General features: G+C 41.5%; 1 protein-coding gene across 1 annotated transcript in view; it reads left to right on the plus strand.

Moving 5' to 3' along the window:
* Positions 1-19718, plus strand: part of LOC123772752 (golgin subfamily A member 6-like protein 4) — a 185133-nt gene extending 165415 nt beyond the window's left edge. Inside the window, exons 6-7 of the mRNA XM_045766121.2 lie at positions 3610-3724; positions 19574-19718. Coding sequence (XP_045622077.2) covers positions 3610-3701 — 92 coding nt within the window. The 3' untranslated portion in view covers positions 3702-3724; positions 19574-19718. The remainder of the gene's footprint in view (positions 1-3609; positions 3725-19573) is intronic.
* Positions 19719-21625: the final 1907 nt, after the last annotated feature.

Raw genomic sequence — 21625 nt, forward strand, 5'->3', positions numbered from 1 at the left:
TTCCTCTCGCCTCTGTCGTGCTTTGACTTTTACCCCTCCTGTAGGCCCTGTTCCTCTTCACCATATCCCTCTTTCTGTCCGGCTATCTCGCTTACAGGTCTCTTTCCATTCGTCTTTCTTATATTTCTCGTATTGTTTCTTCCTTGCCCCCGTGAAGGGTCCCCCCTTCCGAAATTTTGTACATCCTTGCCCGCATTACTAAAGCTTTTACTCCTCCTACGGTTCTGAAACGCCTTTTTCTTGAGCACTTTTCTTCACACTCCCGCTCCGTTTCCGTCTTCACCGTTGGGTCTAAGTCCGTGGACGGAGTGGGCTACTCCGTTGTTTTTCCTGACTGCACTTATATGTGTCGCCTTCTTTTGGAGACTGGCATCTTCACAGCAGAGCTTTATGCTATTCTCCATACTCTCCTTCTCCTGTTTTCTCGTTTTCAATCCTCCTTTGTGATTGTCGTTGACTCTTGTAGTGCCCTCATGGCTCTCGGGTCCTTTAATCCTGTCCATCCCATTGTCATCGAGATTCAACATTGGCTGTTTCTTGTCTCTAGTAAATTTAAATCCATGGTGTTTTGCTTGGTTCGCAGCCATGTTGGTGTTTCTTTAAATGAGGGTGCGGATGTTGCCGCTAGAGAGGCTATCCGCTCTTGTCCCATTTCCTGTAAAGGTATTCCTTCTTCCAACCTTTATCAGGTTATTCATTCCTCCGTCCTTGCCTGTTGGAAGGGTTGTTGGTCTTCTGTTGTTGGTAACAAACTGCATACTCTTAAGCGTTGTGAGTCCCCGTGGTCTTCCTTCTGCCACCGTAATCCCGGCTGTGGGAAATGGTTGCGTTTAGGTAATACTCGTTTATCTCATGGTCACTTAATGGAGCGCCGCCCGGCTCTTTATTGTCGAAATTGCGTTGTCCCTCTTACCGTTGTGCATATTCTTGTTGAATGCCCTGATTTCCAGGACGAGCGTGTCTTGCTTTCTGACCGCCCCTCGCTGTTACTAATTGTCCCTCGATAGAATTCTTGGTGACTCAGATACTTTTCATATCGTTCACCTTATGCGTTTCTGTTCTCGTATTGGCATCCTTGGTGATATTTAGCGTCCTCTGATTATTCCGCACATTTGATGGTGCTACATAGCCTTCCCGGTTTGGTGCCTTCTTTTGATAATTACTTATTTAGCTGTATTGCAGAAATAGATGTAAGCATTTGGGCAGTCTTGTCAAGAATACTTCTCGAAACAGGCGTTCCTGGAACACACATTGGGGCATAGACTATCTCCCTTCTTGACACAATGGCACAAATTTTTGTTATTTCGAGTCCATGCGGCCTAACAACGAGCGTCCTACAAGTTCGATGTACTGTGATCACAATCTACGAACTATTAGTAAGACATATCATGATAATGCTCGCCGAGCCGAATGTCTGATTGATGTGAGAGTTGATATGGAGAATTTTTCTCCTATTATTTCTTCAAGTATGTGAGATAATAAGGATAGGGTTTATTATTAAGAGAGTTAATTTAATTCTCACAGGATAAGAATTAATATGAAACAAAGTTCATATAAATTGAAAAGGTTATAGGAGAATTCTTTTCTCCATGAATCTAGGTGATAACAATAGATACTGTTTTATAGTGATGCTCAGCTAATCACGCTATACCATTCGATCATGGTAAATATAGCACTAGCTAATAATTCTTAATGAAGAATGTTGAAATAAAGGTCGAAGTGAACACAATTCTCTAAAATGTAGACGTTATCTTTCTCTCGGTGGCTGATGCTACATCGACAAGCAAAGTAGGAAAGATTTGGTGCAGTTATTACACAATAGGAAAGGAATTAATATTGCTACTCTACTGATTAGTATTATTAGTAAATTATAATTGTTAGTACAAGGATGATTTATCGAAGTACTATAAATGAAAAATAAGTGTTGGATATTTCCAAGAATGGGAAACATTGGTGACACTACCAGTACCACTATCACCTACCATGGGAAACACCGGTGACACTACCAGCACCACTATTGTGGGGGAGGTTTTAATTCTACAGAAGAATAATACTAAATATTTCGAAGGACCAATATTTATATAAAAATGAGAGAACCAGTGGCTTATTGATCTCCAATAATAATGCATAAATTAAATCACATAAATTTAACGCAATGAATATTTATATTAATTCAGAACTAAATCCATACACCCTACAACTTGGGGACAAATAATATGAACTTAATATATTTCTAATAATAAATAAATCATTCTAACATTAAATTCACTGAAAATAAGTCTATTAGCTAACTACAAAATGTAACAAGAAAACAGCTTAGTTGTCAGAGGTGAATGTGGATAACATCCGACAGCGACAACCCGTTTATTCTTGTCCGAGTCAGCAGTATTCTAGAAACATGTGAACATGTAAGTAGAAACTCGTCTCTCTTGCAGTTAATTCCATGTTGAAAGGCAAATCTTATTTAATTTCCACGTCAAATCATCTACTCATACATTTAATCGCAGAATCTAAATGGGTTTGGGGATCAAGAAATGCACTCACATGGGTTTGGATGTTGTCGTGTGGCGTAACGGCAGGGGACCAATGTTCACAAGTTATAATGGCCAATATGAAATTGTAAACTCACACAGAAATCACAATAGCGTGATGCATCATATGAACAAATCCACAAGGGCCGTGATGAGGATTCTCGTCACGGCCCTTGTGGATTTGTTCATGAAATTGTAAAGATACATATTCCCTGCCAAACGCAGTGACCACAAATAATAGAAGCTGCAGAATCAATCAGGAGCTCGCAGGTAACCAGATGCTCCTAAATTCGACGGATGATAATGGGCTAGCTTCTGAACACCTCAAAACTATGAGGGCTCTCGCGTGAAGTCTCTCCTCCTCTCTCTCCTCCATATAGTGGAGGAGAAAAAGGAGTGATCCATTAATAAATAGAAACTATTCCCTGAGGCTGGCTGGCTGATGCAACACGGCCATGATTCTAGGAAGAAATCGGGCGCTACTACATCTCAGTTAAATAATTTTAATATCACTACTCTACTGGTTAGTAGTGTTAGTAAATTATAATGCCTAGTACAAGAGTTACCTATTAACGTAAACACTGGTGACACTACCAGCACCACTATCAACCATAATGGTGACACTACCAGCACCACTATCACCCACCATGGTGACACAACCAGCACCACTATCATCCAACATTGGAAACACTGGTGACACTACCAGCACCACTATCACCCACCATGGTGACACTACCAGCACCACTATCACCCACCATGGGAAACACTGGTAACACTACCAGCACCACTATCACCCACCATGGTGACACTACCAGCACCACTATCACCCACCATGGTGACACTACCAGCACCACTATCACCCACCATGGGAAACACTGGTGACACTATCAGTGTCATTTTGAAATTTGAGCAATGCCTTAATTTCTGTTAATTGTTAGAATTGGGAGATGAAATTATGACACTTCATCATTAATTAATTTATTATGGTATTTTTCCTTATACTAATATAAGCAAAGTGTTTTAGAAAGTCTTCAGGTGTTATGCGGCATGATGAACCTGACAAACACTTGTTCTTCAGGAGGATGGACGGTGTTCCTCCAGAGAGACAAGAGTTGTTCCTGCGGTGAACTTCACCAGAGACTGGGAGGCCTACAGGACCGGCTTTGGTAACGTCTCCACAGAGTATTGGTTAGGTAAGTGGAAATACTGAGGTTATAATAATAATAATAATAATAATAATAATAATAATATTTTATTTAGGAAAAGTATATACATAGATGCAGAGTTACAAACATTCTGATTGATTTATAGATAGAGCTAATACATACAATACCTACAGCCACTAGTACGCATAGTGTTTCGGGCAAACGCAGGTTGGTACTCTCTGGTGTCTTCCCACCATCATATCTCCTGAAGACTCACTCACTCACTCACTCTTACTCAATCATTCACTGTCATTTTTACATTTATTCTCACCAGAATTCAGTCACTTGCCTCCCAACAAACATTTTCCCGTTTTCAAAACGTTTACAAACGACATTTCTTGTTTTAATCATGTTTTAATTAAATTACATTTTATTCACGTTTTTAGAGAATTTATTAAAACTATCTAAAATGTAAGGCCATAACGTTTAAGAAAACTATTTTAATTATCATATGATGTTTTAGAGCAAAGATTTTTTAAACGTTAATGCTAATTATTAATTATTGGAATTATTAGGTATAATTATCTCTATTGCGTTTGGAGAGAGAGAGAGAGAGAGAGAGAGAGAGAGAAAACAGATGCAGAAAGAGAGAAAAACAGAGATAGGAAGGAAAAGGGAGAAGGAGAGAGATGCGGAGAGAGATGCAGAGAGAGTAAGAGAGAGAGAGAGAGAGGGAGAGAGAGAGAGAGAGAAAACAGATGCAGAAAGAGAGAAAAACAGAGATAGGAAGGAAAAGGGAGAAGGAGAGAGATGCGGAGAGAGATGCAGAGAGAGTAAGAGAGAGAGAGAGAGAGAGGGAGGGAGAGAGAGAGAGAGAGAGAGAGAGAGAGAGGGAGTGTTACGGCCCTCTCGGGACGCAACGGGGTTCTTACTCTGATGTAGTTAGAGGAAGATATATATCCGGCCCCAAGCCAGTAGAGGCTATCAAGGGATGCGATCCGTGACGCAAGTAACTTAAAGGGAGTAGGGAAAGAAAGGTAAGAACTTAATATAATATAATATAACCTTCACCATTTAAATATATTAAAGTAAAACGTACACAAGGGGGAAGGGTATTAACACTTTACAAAGGGGATCAACACTGTAGTCTTCTGCTGGAGACTATGGATCCTCGAAGCTAGGTGCTGAGTCCGCGGTGCTTTCTTCGTGGCCTCAAGACGTGTCCTCTGAGAACGCCGAGTCTACCCTGGCCACAGGTCAGCCAAAACACAGGTCCACTGGGGGCACCGTCGTGGAGGCCGTCAACCACACGTCCAGCAGGTCTGCCGGCAGGTACTGAGCCACCAAGGCTGGTACGGCCACTCCACGAACGATAAAAGGGGTACGCCCTAGACAGGAGTCTCGTGTGATATCACCAATCACCCTCCTGTCCTCAATACCCCAGTGGATTATCGTCTCCAACCGTCGGTCCCGGGTAAATCCTTCCACTGCCACTCCACTGGCAGGCTTAACACACCACAGTGTTCTTCCGGGGGGACGACGTCACAACAGCTGCAGCAAACTTTACAGTATGGAGACTGGCTGCCTCGGGTAGACTGACTCCACCTTCAACACAGTGGTCCCAGGTCGACTCTGTAAACAGACACGTCATCAATAACTGGGACACTAATACACCACACTCACAGGCTCAGATACAAACGCTCGACATATCCACTCCATAGATGGCGCTGTCTTCGGAGCACCACCTCACCAGAGGTCAGGAGCGGCGGTGTTGAGCGCTGAACCAGACGGGAAACTGGTCCTCGAGGCCAGTACACGCTGTCCTCACTAGGTGTCGTCGTTCGTTTGGCGGGGGTTTCGGGAGCTGACCCACAGATGGCGTGTTTGTCACTGCTCCAGGCTAGGACGCTGGATCCGGGTTCGTAACAGGGAGAAACGAGAGAGAGAGAGAGAGAGAGAGAGAGAGAGAGAGAGAGAGAGAGAGAGAGAGAGAGAGAGAGAGAGAGAGAGAGAGAGAGAGAGAGAGAGAGAGAGAGAGAGAGAGAGAGAGAGAGAGAGCTGAGAAAAGGAGTGAGAGAGAGAGAGGAGAGAAGTAGAGTGAGAGAGAGGAGACTGAGAAGGAGACAGAGAAAGAGAGAGAGGAGACAGATGGAGAGTGAGAAGGAAAGAGACCAAGAAAGAGAGAGGGGGGAGGGGGAGATACCTAGAAATACAGAGAGAGAGAAGGAGCGAGATTTTGGAAGAGAGAGAAGAAGAGACCGATTCAGGGAAAATACGAAAGAGATAGAGAAGATCGAGTGGAAGAGAGAGAGAGAGAGAGAGAGAGAGAGAGAGAGAGAGAGAGAGAGACAGACAGACAGACAGACAGACAGACAGACAGACAGACAGACAGACAGACAGACAGACAGACAGACAGACAGACAGACAGAGAGAGAGAGAGAGAGAGAGAGAGAGAGAGAGAGAGAGAGGGAGGGAGGGATAGAGAGAGAGGGAGAGAGAGTCTATGAGAGAGAAGGATAAAGACAGAAAGATAGGAAGAGAGAAAGAGACAGACAGAAAAGAAGAGAGACAGAAGCAGATAGAAAAGAAGAGAGACAGAAGCAGATAAAAAAAAAATAACATACGGAGAGAGGGAAGATCGAAAAAGCGAGATTGAGTGAGACAGAGAGAGAAATAGACACACACAAAGGAAAAGATACAGAAAGAGATACAAGGAGACAAACAGAGACGGAATTAGTAGAGAGGCAGGCAGAAGGAGAGAAACAGAGACAGAGAAGGAGAGAGAAAAAGTGTCAGAGAAATACAGAGAGAGAAAGAGAGACATACAGAGAGAGAAAGAGAAACATACAGAGGAGAGAAAGAAGGAGAGACGAATAGAGGAGAGAGAGAAATAGACACAGAGGAGACAAAAACAGGCAGATAGGAGACAGACAGACAGACAGACAGACAGACAGACAGACAGACAGACAGACAGACAGACAGACAGACAGACAGACAGACAGACAGACAGACAGACAGAGATAGAAAAGGAGAGAGACGTAGAGAAACAGGAGAGCCAGAAAAAGGAGAGAAAAAGAGATGAAACAGAAGGAGAGGAACGACTATTATTTGATCAATAGTATTGTTTTATAAAAGGCCGATCTGTTGTAGATCTCTTGCTAAATCTCTCCACTAAGTGGCATCATTAACTGGATTTGTCCAAGACCAGCTGTGTTATTTCTCTAGACATAGCAGCAGCCTATGATCGGGTTTGGCACTCTGGATTAATAATGAAGCTTCAAGCACTAGGCATGTCAGGCTCCATCTTAGAGATAATAAAAGACTACTTTCAAGAACGGACTCTAAGGGAAGTCCTCAATGGAGCAGAAAGCAAAAGCCACTTAATTGGCGCCAGCGTTTCACAGGGTAGTTTGCTTGGCCCTCTGCTGTGGCATGTTAATTTCAACGATAAACTTCATATCATTCATGAAGCTCAAGTTTATGCTGATGACTGCACCCTAAACTTCACATACAGAAATTAAGAAAGGCCAAGTGCTGCAAGAATCATCAATCACCGACTTTCACAGATTTATACCTGGAGTAGGAGATGGCAGGTTACATTTGCGGCTGAGAAGGCACCAGCGATGATGATAATTAGACTGCACATGGCAAATCGGACAGGATTGCAAAATGGGTGGCAAAACCCTAGAGTTCACAGATGAAATGTGAACTCTAGGAATGAAGTTCGACTCTTCGATGACAAAGAATAGCCACGTGCTAAATCTAGCTCAAAAGGCAGCCAGGAAACTTACAGCCCTACGGCGCATCTAACTCCTTCTTGACAGCAAGGGATGCAAAACCTTATATGAAGCACTAGTTCGCTCTCATCTAGAGCAAGCACTCCGTTCCTGGATCGTCTGCCCCCATCATTCATCAGACTGTTGGACAAAATGGAGAGTCAGGCATGAAGGCTCATCTCTAGTCTTGACCAAGTTGGTGGGCACGGTCTAAACATCAGAGCCTGCAACGCCGTCGTGACATTGGTGGTCTTACTGTTATGTACAAGGCCAACATACTCAAAGTTCCGCACCTGGCCCAACTCCGTGGAATACCAGTAGTTGCAACCAGTAGCACTTGGCTAAAAACCTTAAATAGTCTCGTGCTGGAGCTGCCTTTTTCAAGAACATCACTCCATCAGCGATCATTCATTCCTAGGCTGATTCGAATCTGGAACTTGTTCACTCAACAGGATGATACACGGTAGATCAGGTCAACTCATCACATGAAGACTCTGACACACAGTTGCCTACAGGTTCATCCTGTTTCTTATATGATTGTTTCCTAATGGTGTTAATGAATAAAGGCTATTCCTACTGATGCATATAACAGGCTCATGAAATAAAATGGCCTTTAGGAATAGGTTCCAACATAAATGAGGTTGGATAACAGCCCTTGCTTGCACTTTCACCAGTTTCCTTATGATAGCTATTTTATGATAGTTCCCTGTGTGATAGTTTCAAAGTACATTCTCATGAAATAAATGAGTTTCAAGGAACAGGCTTCAGATGAGCTGAGGTAGGATAACAGCTATTGCTTGCAGTTTCACTAGGTACGTCATTTGACAACCCATATGAAGCCTAGTTTTAGTTAAAAGAGAGAGAGAGAGGTAGATATGCAAAGAAAGACAGACAGAGAGATCAACAGCAAGACAGATTGGTAGAGAAACAGAGGGGAGAGAGACACAGTGAAAGAGACAAAGAGATGGAAAGAAAAATACAGATACAGAGTAGCAGAGAGAGAGAGACAGGGGGGACAGACACAATGAAATAGATAGAGATATGTTTTCGCAGAGATATTCCTGCGCGGGGCCCTAAGCCTCTGACTGACCCACTAAGTGTTGCTTGTTTCTGTTTCAATTGGGCGGAGTATACGTATTTATGACTCGTATGGTCGCTTCAGTAAGATTTTGCCATATGTGTTTAACAACTTCTTCTGCCCTGTTGAATCAAAGTTGAAATCTTAATGGATTTGTAACTCTGCACTGTGTTAGGTATTGTTCCGGTGGTCTGTCTGGCACTAGATAGAGAGATGAACATAGCCAGACAGATACAAGGAGAGAAAGATGGAGTAGTAGAGAGACAGAGAGGGTGAGACACAGTGAATGCGACAGAGAGATAAAAGGTTAGAGTGGAGATTCGGGTTGAGGTGCTGGCCGACCCACAGCGAGATAGAGACTGATGGGAACTGGCCTAGCCAGTCACAGCCCATCCGGTCTTGACCACAAACACTATTGTATTACACTAACTCTCCGTACAGGCCTACCAAAACTCCTCCAAACACCTATACAGTATTGTGTTACACTCACTCTCCCTACAGTCCCACCACAACTCCTCCAAACACTTATACAGTACTGTAGGCGATGAGTCACAATAACGTGGCTAAATTATGTTGACCATGTTACGTACTCCTAGCTGGATACGTATATAAATTTAAATAAACTTATTTTGTTCCATTTCATCATTACCTGTATATGTAAATATATTATATTTTTGTAAATTATCGTGTGGTGTGGCAATATCAGTGGGGACAGGAGCGCGGTTGCTCTTCACACGTCTAATACCTGTTAGATTCGGGAAATTAGAATTGCTGGACCTGTTCAGTTATGGGAGTTCCAGATGTCACTTTTAATATTTATATATATGTTAATTTACTGTAATTAAGCAGGTGGCATTGTAACATATATTTTGAAAGTAACAATTATATTTTATTTGCATTCTTATGTATTTTGAGAACAAGTGGTTGTTCAATTAGTTTTAAATATTAAAAAGTCTTTATTTTCCATCCCTCATCCTGGATGAGGCAGACGGGAGAGAATTATGGGTAGAGATGGCGCGAGAGTCAGAAGCTTCAAGGGACCAGGAGGGATAACATGTGGGAGTTAAGTCTGAGAGTTCCTGTTGTGTCATTAGTAGATATATAGTCTGGGAGAAACAGTATTTCTGATTTTGTTATATAATTGATCTTGTCCATCTGTACTTGACATAATTTTGATTATATTGTTAATATATATATTAAAATTTATATGTATATTTCTTCAGTCCTAAAGAAGAAATTTCACTAAGTGCCTGTTATCAATCATGGGGTTACACTGGTGACCCGCTTTAGACAACAATAGTTGTAGTAACCCTAGACATTTAAAGTTTGGCTGTTGTAGGGTCACGAGCCGTAACGAACGATTGGTAACAGACCAGACCACACACTAGAAGGTGAAGGGACAACGACGTTTCGGTCCTTCCTGGACCATTCTCAAGTCGATTGGGAATGTATTATACTCACTCTCCCTACAGTCCCACCAAAACTCCTCCATATACCTAACAGTATTAGATTGACTGTAGGGAGAGTGAGTGTAATACAATACTGTATAGGTGTATGGAGGAGATTGGATGAGAATGTAGGAAGTGAAAGTGTAATACAGTACAGTTTAGGTGTATGAAGGAGTTTTGGTGAGACTGTAGGGAGTGAGTGTAATACAATACTGTATAGGTGTATGACGGAGTTTTGGTGGGACTGTAGGGAGAGTGAGTGTAATACAGTACTGTATAGGTGTATGGAGGAGATTTTGGGGAACTGTAGGGAGAGTGAGTGTAATACAATACTGTATAGGTGTATGGAGGAGGGACGGAGGACTATATTACCATCTGTGACAGTGACGGAGGGCTATATTACCATCTGTGACAGTGACGGAGGGCTATATTACCATCTGTGACAGTGACCGAGGGCTAAATTACCCTCTGTGACAGGGACGGAGGACTATATTACCATCTGTGACAGGGACGGAGGGCTATATTACCATCTGTGACAGGGACGGAGGGCTATATTACCATCTGTGACAGTGACGGAGGGCTATATTACCCTCTGCGACAGGGACGGAGGACTATATTACCATCTGTGACAGGGACGGAGGGCTATATTACCATCTGTGACAGGGACGGAGGGCTATATTACCATCTGTGACAGGGACGGAGGGCTTTATTACCATCTGTGACAGGGACGGAGGGCTATATTACCATCTGTGACAGGGACGGAGGGCTATATTACCATCTGTGACAGGGACGGAGGGCTATATTACCATCTGTGACAAGGACGGAGGACTATATTACCATCTGTGACAGGGACGGACTACTATATTACCATCTGTGACAAGGACGGAGGGCTATATTACCATCTGTGACAAGGACGGAGGGCTATATTACCATCTGTGACTGGGATGGAGGACTATATTACCCTCTGTGACACCCCAATACTCCCATGCCTTCGTAACGGGAATACCATGGAAAACAGAACTCAGAGCAAAGACTGTTCAGGATTTGATGGACTACGTCACCCAAAAGAGTCATGGAATTTGTAGATATACCTGCCAATAAGAAGAAAAATGAAAAGCAACAGAAGAATCCATGGTTCAGTCAGGAATGTAAGGTAGCGATGCAATTGAGTTCAAGAACATGGAGAAACTACAGGAATAACAGAACACCAGAGAGCAGAGAGAGATACCAGAGGGTCACGAATGAGTACCTCAGAGTGAGGAGAGAAGCAGAGTCAGCATAAAAATGACATTGCGAGTAGAGCCAAGACCCAACCAAAACTGCTCCTCAACCATATCAGGAGGAAAACAGCCGTGAAAGAACAAGTGATGAAACTGAGAAAGGAGAACAGATACACAGAGAATGACAGAAAGGTGTGTGAAGAACTCAACAAGAGATTCCGGAAGTCTTCACAATTGAGCAAGAAGAAGTCCCTGCACTAAATGAGGAAGCGATAAACCAAGCAACCTTGGATGAATTTGACCTCACCAATGATGAGGTCAAAGGGAATCTGTTGGAGCTGAATGTGACAAAGGCTGTTGGGCCTGACTGAATCTCACCCTTGATATTAAAAGAGGGTGCAGAATCAATTAGTGTGCCACTTTCAATTTAATATAACAGCTTATTGGAAACGGGAGATCTATCGGAAAGCTGAAAGACATTAATATAATCCTTATATACAAAAAGGGTGATAGGCAAGAGGTACTGAACTACAGACCAGAATTAAGACAGGTGAAGATAGACAGAGACTACAGGACGACCTGCACAAACTGGAGGAATGATCTATAAAATGGCTTACTAAAGTTTAACTCAGGGAAAGTGTAAAGTAATGAAATTAGGCGAAGGGAACAGGTGGCCGAACACAAGGTACCATCTGGGAGGTGAAATCCTGCAGGAGTCAAAGATCTGGGTGTTGATATCACACCGAACTTGTCCCCATAAGCCCAAATCATAAGGATGTCCAAAATAAGCCCCTTGTCCCCTATAAGCCCAAATCATAAGGGTGTCATCAGCGGTGTATGCTAGATTGGCCAACATAAGAACTGCATTTAGAAACTTGTGTAAGGAATCATTCTGAACCTTGTATACCCCTTTTGTCAGGAAAGTCCTTGAGTATGCAGCTCCAGCCTGGAGTCCATACCTAGTTAAAAGCAAAAGAAAGTTAGAGAAGATTAAAAAATATGCCACAGGAGTAGTCTCAGAACTGAGAGGTATGAGCTACGAGGAGATCCTACTGGAACACTACCTCACGTCCGTGGAAGACAGAAGAGTAAGTAAGTAATTATCAAAAGAAGGCACCAAACTGGAAAGGCTATGTAGCACCATAAAATGTGCGGAATAATCAGAGGGCACTAAATATCACCAAGGATGTCAATATGGGAACAGAAACGCATAAGGCGACCAATATCAAAAGTATCCGATTCACCAAGAATTCCATCAAGGGACAAGTCACTGTGAGGGATGGTAGAAAAAAAAACACATGCTCGCCCTGGAAGTCAGGACATTCAAGAAGGATATGCATGACTGTAAGTGGGACAATGCAATTTGGGCAATATGGAGCAGTGCGGTGCTCCATTAAGTGACCGTGAGTCAAGCATGTATGGCCAATACACAACCTCGCAAGAGCCGTTTCCCATCGCCGGTTACGGTGGTAGGAGGATGGCCACAAGGACACACTACTTTTAAGAGCACGCAGTTTGTTACCGGTAAAAGAAGACCAACAATCCTGCCTACAGGTAAGGATGGAGGAGTGAATAACTGGGTTAAAGTCGGAATAAGAAATACCTTTACAGGAGATAGGACAGGAGTGGACAGCTTCTCTAGCAGCAGCATCCGCACGCTCATTTAAAGAGACTCCAATATGGCTTGGAACCGAACAAAACTCAACTGACTTAAATTTACTGGAAATAAGAAACGGCGAATGCTAAATCTCGACAACCACTGGATGAACCGGGTTAAAGGAGCCGTGAGCCATGAGGGCATTACGAGAGTCAACGACAATTACAAAGGAAGATTGACACGAAAAAGCAGGAGACGAAGAGCATAAAGAATAGCATAATGTTCCGCTGAGTAGATGCTAGTCTCTGGAGGTAGGCGACACATATAAGTGCTGTCAGAAAAAATAACAGAGTAGCCTACACCGTTCGCAGACTTAGACCCATCGGTGAAGATGGAAACGGAGCGGGAGAGCGAAGAAAATTGCTCAAGGAAAAGGAGTTTCAGAACTGTAGGAGGGGTAAAAGCTTTAGTGATGCGGGTTATGGACGTATAAAACTTTGGAATGGGGACTCTCCACAGGGGCAAGGAAGGAACAACACAAGGAGAAATATTAGAAATACAAAATGAAAGAGAATCCTGTAAGCGAGATAACTGGACAGAAAGAAGGTGGTTGGGAAGAGGAACAGGAACCTCCAGAGGGGTAAAAGTTAATGCACGACAAAGGCGAGAGGAAGGATGTTGCAAGTACCGCCCAAGATAGCGAAGACAGTAGCGATCACGGCGGTCCTGGAGAGATTGGAAGCCAGTGTCAACATACAAGCTGTGGACGGGAGTCGAACGAAAGTTATCCCAGTATGGTGCAAAGCATCAAGACAGCGAAGAGTTGAAGGGGGAAACAGCCAAGAAAGCAGGGCAACCATAATCGAGTTTAGACAGGACGAGAGAGGAATGTAAAGCAAGGAAAGTGCGCCTATCCGCTCCCTAAGAAGTATGGGACAATACCAAAAGGAGGGTAAGAGCCTTAGAGCATTCAACTCGGGGGTAAGAGATATGGGGCGACCAAGACAAACGAGTGTCAAACATTAACCACAAAAGTTAAACGGAATCCTTGTACACAATGGGATGACCATATAGCGACAAAGAAGGACAAAGAACGACACGCTTCCGATTAAAAGTCATAGCACACGTCTTAGACGTAGAGAACCTGAAGCCATGATCGGTGGCTCAAGACGACACGGCATCAATCGCAAGTTGAAGCCGCCGTTGAAGAAGATGCGAATTGCATTTGTAGATTTGCTTCCAAATAAGATGTAGTAGGTCTTTTCTATGTTAAGTGTTAGTTTGTTGGTTGACATCCATAAGTGGACTTTTTTTAGTTCATTATTAACAACATTATTTAGTGTATGTGGGTTGGGGTTAGAGTAGATGAGGGTAGTATCATCAGCAAACAAAATAGGTTTCAGAATGTTAGAGACATTAGGCAGATCATTGATGTATATAAGAAATAGGAGAGGTCCCAAGATGCTGCCCTGTGGCACTCCAACGGTAATTGGTAGAGTGGGAGAGGTTATATTATTGATGGCTACACATTGGTATCTATCACTAAGATAGGATTGGATATAGTCCAGTGCATGGCCTCGGATTCCATAATGATGGAGCTTACGTAAGAGGTAATTGTGATTAACAGTATCAAAGGCCTTTCTCAGGTCAATGAAGAGTCCAATCGGAAACTCATTTTTGTCAAGGGCTGAGTAAATTATATCAAGGAGACTAATAACTGCATCGTTGGTACTCCTTTGGGAACGGAAGCCAAACTGACAGGGGCTAAGAATGTCGAATTTTACGAGATAGGAGTAGAGCTGTTTGTAGATAATTTTTTTCAAATATTTTTGATAGTATGGGTAGTTTGATATTGGTCTATAATTGTTTATGTCTGCCGGATTACCTCCTTTATGAACTGGCGTTACTCTTCCTTTTTTAAGGATATTAGGGAAGGTATGACACTCAAAAGATTTGTTGAACAGCAGAGCTATAGGTATCACAAGAGCATGGGAGGCGGTCTTGTATATAATGGATGGGAATTCACTGATGTTCCCAGCTTTGGTTTTTAGTGAGTGTATGATGGACACAACATCTGTCGGGCTGACTGGTGAAAGGAGAAGAGAGTTTGGATAGCTGCCTGAGAGATATGTGTCTGAGTCGGTGGGATTTTACTGGCAAGGTTAGCACCAACCGATGAAAAGAAGCTATTAAATTCATTCACCATTTCTAAATCAGATGACGGTGTAAGGCCATCCTTAGAGAGTGTTATCTGGTTGTGGGAGTGTTGTTTAGTTCCTAAGATATTAGAGATGGTATTCCATGTGCTTTACATGTTGCCTTTTGCTTCTTTGAATCTAGTCTCATAATATGAAAGTTTAGCTTTTCTTATGATACTGGTAAGCACTGATGAGTACCTTTTAACTACTTCCTTTGTAACAAGGCCACTCCTAAATTTCTTTTCATATTCATGTTTTTTATTGATTGATTTAATTATGCCACTTGTGCGCCACGGGTTATTTTTTCTTTTATCACTTACTTGTTTGGTAAGGAGGGGGACAGTGAGTGTTGTAGAGGCTTAGAGTTTTGGAGAGAAAGAGGTTAGTTAATGAGTTTATATCCTGTGTATTATTAAATTCAGATTCCCAGTTGATATTGTGAAATGCACTAGAGAGATTGCCTAAAGCTGATTCCCTGTGTAAACTGAATGAGAGTTTCTTGCTTTCTGGGGGTGTTATGTCCATATTTGCTATGAGGAAGGTAGGATAGTGGTCAGTTGTTGTCATAGATCACCCCAGATGTAAGGAGAGCTGTTATATTAGTCCATAAGTGATCCAGGGTAGTGGCAGATGTTTGAGTGACTCGGGTGGGCTTGGTGATTGTGGGAATTAGCATACAGGAGTGCATGCTGTTACGGTATTAATCAACTTGAGGGTTGTTTTGAAGACCCAGCTCAATATTGAAATCACTTCCCAGAATGATGTGATTTTTGTTGAGATTGTTATTTATGATAAGATTCCTTATGTTGTCTGAGAATGAGGCTATGTTGGTATTAGGAAATCTATTGATGGCACCAGTAGTCAGGGAGAATTTAAGGGATTTATTGGAGAACTTGGCAAAGGTATATTCACAATAGTCGTCTCTATCACTAATGACACTATTGCTGAGGAAGGTATCTTCGTAATATATTGCTGTGCTACGTCCTTTTTTATTAGGCCTGCAGTTATGAATGGCTTTATATCCAGCTAAATTGTAGAGTTGGGTATAGTCATTACTTAGCCAAGTTTCTGTTAAAATGATGAATGATAATTTAGTACCTAGTGCTGTGAGTAGTGCATTTATATCATCAAAATGTTTACCAAGTGACCTAACATTTTGGTTGTAAACTGATAAGCAGGTGCTATTTAGGAGTTTGCTTTTTTGCAAGATTTGCTGTGTAATACCTGCAATAATAATGATCAATGTGCTGATTTGTGGGGGTATGGGACAGAAGATTTCGATCAGGATGAATATCAGTAAGCATATAGATACAATAATGTCACGATACAATAAGATAAGCAATTACAGGAACAGTTAAATACTAAATCTGCTGTAAATAGAAAGTAATTATAGCAAAACACAACAATAAACGTAGGTACACAAAAAATAGAAACAATTAGAAGTAAAGATCCCCGTAGATAGCCAGGAAGGATACAGTAGTTAGGTTAAGAGAGAAGAAAAAATCAGTAGACTGACAAGAATAATATATAGCAAAAAAATTAAGAGACAAATAATAATCGTAAAGTAAAAATTATCTTAAAAATAAATTATTTAATATAGCTTAGTTGTGAACCTATAATTTGTATGAACTTAAGAAAACAAAATGAGCTCAATAATTAATTACAATAAATGATGTATAAATCAAATTACAATTAAATTTAAAAATTAAAAAAAATAACAGGGTAAGATTATATTTATGAGCCAGATTTTACTAAGACACTGAGGTAAATGCTTACATAAATGCTAAGTCTGCTATAATTAGAGAATAATTATAGCAAAACACAACAATAAATGCAAGTATACAAAAGAATTGAAACAATTAGAAGTAGAATAAAGATCACTAGAGAGCCATGAAGGATACACAAGTTTGGTGGAGAGAACAAAAAATCAGTAGAGACTGTCAAGATGAATATATAAAAAAATTGACAAATGATAATTGTAAAGTAAGATAATCTTAAAGATAATTAATTTTATTTAGCTTAGTTTTTAACCTATAATTAGTCTGAACTTAATTAAGAGAACAATATGAGATCAATAGTTAATTTCAATAAATTACATAAATCAGTACAATTAAATTTAAAATTTAAAAAGAATAGGGTAAGATTAGATTTAAGAGTAAAATTTTACAATGATACTGAGGTAGATGCTTGCATAAGTGCATGGAGACTTGACTGATTACTTAGGAAATTATATGAATGAGAGAACATTAGGTAAATGGTAAGGCAGAGACAGCACCTTGGACAAAGTTAGATTAAGTTAGGTTAGGCTCAGGCACTCAAAGAGTTATTTTAAGTATTGGCATTGGTCGGGTTCAGGTTTCAGATGTACCATAATCACTAAAGAAGGCCAGTAGTTGTTGGTCACACTTTATTTCATATCTTTTTCCTGCACTTTCCTTCTTTGCAATGATCGTTCCATTCCTAGTGTAGCACTTCTTGATAAGACCAGGGTTTAGTTTGCGAATTTTACGCAGCCTAAAAAGGAGGGATCCACGCTGCTTTGTAAGGCACTCATTTATATAGAGGTTGGTTTTTTACTTAGCAGCTGATTGTATGAGGTCAAACTTAACAGAGGGATTTGCAAGTTTGATGAGCATTCTCCTACTGTTACGGGAACTGTTTTTATCTATCCTGATCGCTGATTTGATATCAACATTGACTTTGATCTTTGAATTAATTAGGGTGTGGGCTATGTTACAACAATTCTCACCTTGTTGTTTATCAGGTAGATTAGTAGAGCTAATTATCAGGGAGTCATGAAGTTGTTGCTGCTCTTGGTCATCTTCGGAAGCTGCCTGGTGAATCTGAAGGAGATTGATTTGTTTTTCCAGCTTTTGAAGGAAGTCACTTTGAGCTGAGTTGGTTTCCTCGGCCTGAATCTTATGTATTTTATCCATTGCGTCATTTGCAGCAGTTTGTAAGTTGAGAATTTCTTGGTTGTTGTTCGTCGACGATTCAAGGAGGCGGTCTATGGTTTGTTGTTGTTGGGTGACTGGCTTGGAGGGCCGAAACAGCTTCAGATTGCAGGAGCACTATATTATATAACAATATGAATAGCCAAATTTCTGTGAATCCCCTACCATGTTGGAATCTGTGGAAATGAATGAGCAAATGTGCTGGCTGCTGAAGGAAACCATATTGGTTTCATTTTGGATACAAATATCCATGGAGATTCAGAATGGAAACAATTTTAGTTGAACATGCAGAGGAGTTTAAGAACCTGTGGTGAGAGTGATGGACACAGCCTTTACAACTATACTTCAGAGAATGTAAACATCTAAGAGTCATTAGATATATGTGTAAAATAATAAACCCTACATTGTTTGAGTTAGGGAAAATGCCATTTATCATATAGATACTGTTCTTAAAGATTCCCACATTTTGCACCTGCAAGATAACACAAGATTTTAAGGGTTGACGAATGTTAATCTTAAAAACATTATATAAGATCAATATATAAGACAAGACAAATTAAAAGCCAATATATAAGACAACAAAAAGTTTTCAGAATGTTTCACACCACTTTCCAGCAACAATTACAATTTATATAAATTATTTTATGGAATAATACATAAATTTTATATTTAAACATGATATTAGTGTTTAGTGGAATGCATAAGGAGTCAAATTGCGTTAAAAAGAGCGATTTTTAGAAAATTTGGAAAAAGATTCTTTTTTCTGATCATAGAATAACTAAATGCATTTTGAAGGTTTCATTCAGCCATTAAATATCATTCACAATTTATTAATGAATTTGACAAAAAACACCATCAATTTTATATTTAAACATGTAAAAACTATTTGTTATACATTAGGAACAAAATAGTTCTAGAAATTTTTTTTATTATAAAACCTATGTGTTTGGATTTTTGGATTAAAAGTTTCTCAAATTCTCTCCTGCACCATTCTCAATGCAAGTTATTCCTACACCTATAGGAAGAGATATGTGAAGGTTTGGAAACGTTTTGTGTTTGCTGGGCTAGGGATGGAGAGCTATATTACCATCTGCGACAGGGATGGAGGGCTATATTACCATCTGTGACAGGGACGGAGGGGTATATTACCATCTGTGACAGGGACAGAGGACTATATTACCATCTGTGACAGGGACGGAGGGGTATATTACCATCTGTGACAGGGACGGAGGGGTATATTACCATCTGTGACAGGGACAGAGGACTATATTACCATCTGTGACAGGGACGGAGGGCTATATTACCATCTGTGACAGGGACGGAGGGCTATATTACCATCTGTGACAGGGACGGAGGGCTATATTACCATCTGTGACAGTGACGGAGGGCTTTATTACCATCTGTGACAGGGACGGAGGGCTATATTACCATCTGTGACAGGGACAGAGGGCTATATTACCATCTGTGACAGGGACAGAGAGCTATATTACCATCTGTGACAGGGACGGAGGGCTATATTGCCATCTGTGACAGTGACGGAGGGCTATATTACCATCTGTGACAGGGATGGAGGGCTATATTACCATCTGTGACAGGGACAGAGGGCTTTATAACCATCTGTGACAGGGACGGAGGCACTGCACCAGCTGACGCAGCCCTCGCGCCAGACACTGCATCTGGCTGCCTACAATGAAATTGGATTGTGGAGGTCATGGCACATCGAACACAGCTGGGCACGGTGGGGCATCTTCAGCATCAACAGCGAGAGTACCCAGTAAGTCTTGCTCCTTCCCTCTGTTCTTACTGTTGCTTCTGTTGTTACTGTTGCTGGTGCTGCTGTTGTTACTGTTGCTGGTGCTGCTGTTGTTACTGTTACTGGTGCTGCTGCTGCTGTTGTTACTGTTGCTGCTGTTGTTACTGTTGCTGCTGTTGTTGCTAGCACTGCTGTTCTTACTGTTTCTGCTGTTGTCACTGTTGCTGCTGTTGTTACTGTTGCTGTTACTGCTGCTGCTGTTTTTGGCGTTGCTGTTGTTGTTACTGTTATCGCTGTTGCTGGTGTTGTTACTATTGCTGGTGTTGTTGACGGTGCGGCGCTGTTCCTTGTTCTGCTGCCGCTGTTGTTACTGTTGCTGCTGTTGTTACTGTTGTTGCTGTTGTTACTGTTGCTGCTGCTGTTTTTGGTGCTTTTGTTGTTACTATTGCTTCTGTTGTTACTGTTGTTGGTACTGTTGTTGTTACTAGTGGTGATGTTGTTAATGTTGCTGGTGCTGCTGTTATTACCATTGTTGCTGTTGTCACTGTTGTTGGTGCTGTTGTTGGTACTAGTGGTCTTGTTGCTACTGTTGCTGCTGCTGCTGTTTTTACTCTTACTGGTGCATCTGTTGTTACTGGTGATACTGTTGTTAATGTTGCTGGTGCTGGTGCGGCTGCTGTTCCTTGTGCTGATGTTGTTCCTACTGTTGCTGATTTTGTTACTGGTGCCGCTGTTATTACTGTTGCTGCTGTTGTTACTGTTGATGCTACTATTGTTGGTGCTGCTGTTGTTACTATTGCTGCTGTTGTTACTGTTGTTGGTACTGTTGTTCTTTCTAGTGGTCCTATTGTTACTGTTGTTGGTGCTGCTGTTTTTACTCCTACTGGTGCATCTGCTGTTACTGGTGATGCTGTTGTTACTGTTGTTGGTGCTACTGTTGTTGGTGCTGCTGCTGTTACTGCTACTGCTGTTCTTGATGTTCCTGCTGTTGTTCCTGATGCTGCTGTTGTTACTGTTGCTGCTGTTGTTACTGTTGCTGCTAGTGTTACTGTTGCTTTTGTTACTATTGCTGCGGTTATTACTGTTGCTGCTGTCGTTACTGTTGCTGCTGGTGTTACTGTTGCTGTTGTTACTGTTGCTGCGGTTGTTACTGTTTCTAATGTTATTACTGGTGCTGTTGTGTTACTGGTGCTGTTGTGTTACTGGTACTGATGCTGTTGTTGTTACTGTTGCTGCTGTTGTTACTTTTGCTGCTGTTGTTGCTGTTGCTGCTGTTGTTGCTGAGGCTGCTGTTGTTACTGTTGCTGCTATTGTCACTGTTGCTGCTGTTGTTACTGTTGCTGCTGCTGTTACTGCTGCTGCTGTTGTTGCTGGTGCTGCTGTTGTTACAGTTACTGTTGCTGCTGTTGTTACTGTTGCTGCTGCTGTTACTGTTGCTGGTGCTGCTGCTGTGGTAACTGTTACTGTTAATGTTGCTGATTGTGTTACTCTTGCTGCTGTTGTTACAGTTGCTGCTGTTGTTTGCTACTGTTACTGCTGCTGCTGTTGTTACTTTTTTGGTGCTGCTGTTGATACTGTTACTGGTGATGCTGTTGTTACTGTTGCAGGTGTTTCTGTTGTTACTGTTACTGGTGCTGCTGGTATTACTGTTACTTGTCCTGCATTTGTTACTGTTACTGTACTGCTGATATTACTGTTACTGGTGCTGCTGTTGTTACTGTTAATGGTGGTGCTGTAGTTATTACTGGTGGTGCTGTATGTTACCTATCGTTCGTTACGGCTCGTGACCCTACAGCAGCCAAGCTTTAATTACGTCTAGGGATACCACTGCTGCTCTCTAAAGCGCGTCACCAGTTTAACCCCTTGATAAGTAATGAGCACATAAATAAAACTCTTCCTTTAGGACTGAAGAATAGATACGAAAT

Source organism: Procambarus clarkii, chromosome 50 (genome assembly GCF_040958095.1).
Source record: "Procambarus clarkii isolate CNS0578487 chromosome 50, FALCON_Pclarkii_2.0, whole genome shotgun sequence".
Lineage (NCBI taxonomy): Eukaryota > Metazoa > Arthropoda > Malacostraca > Decapoda > Cambaridae > Procambarus > Procambarus clarkii.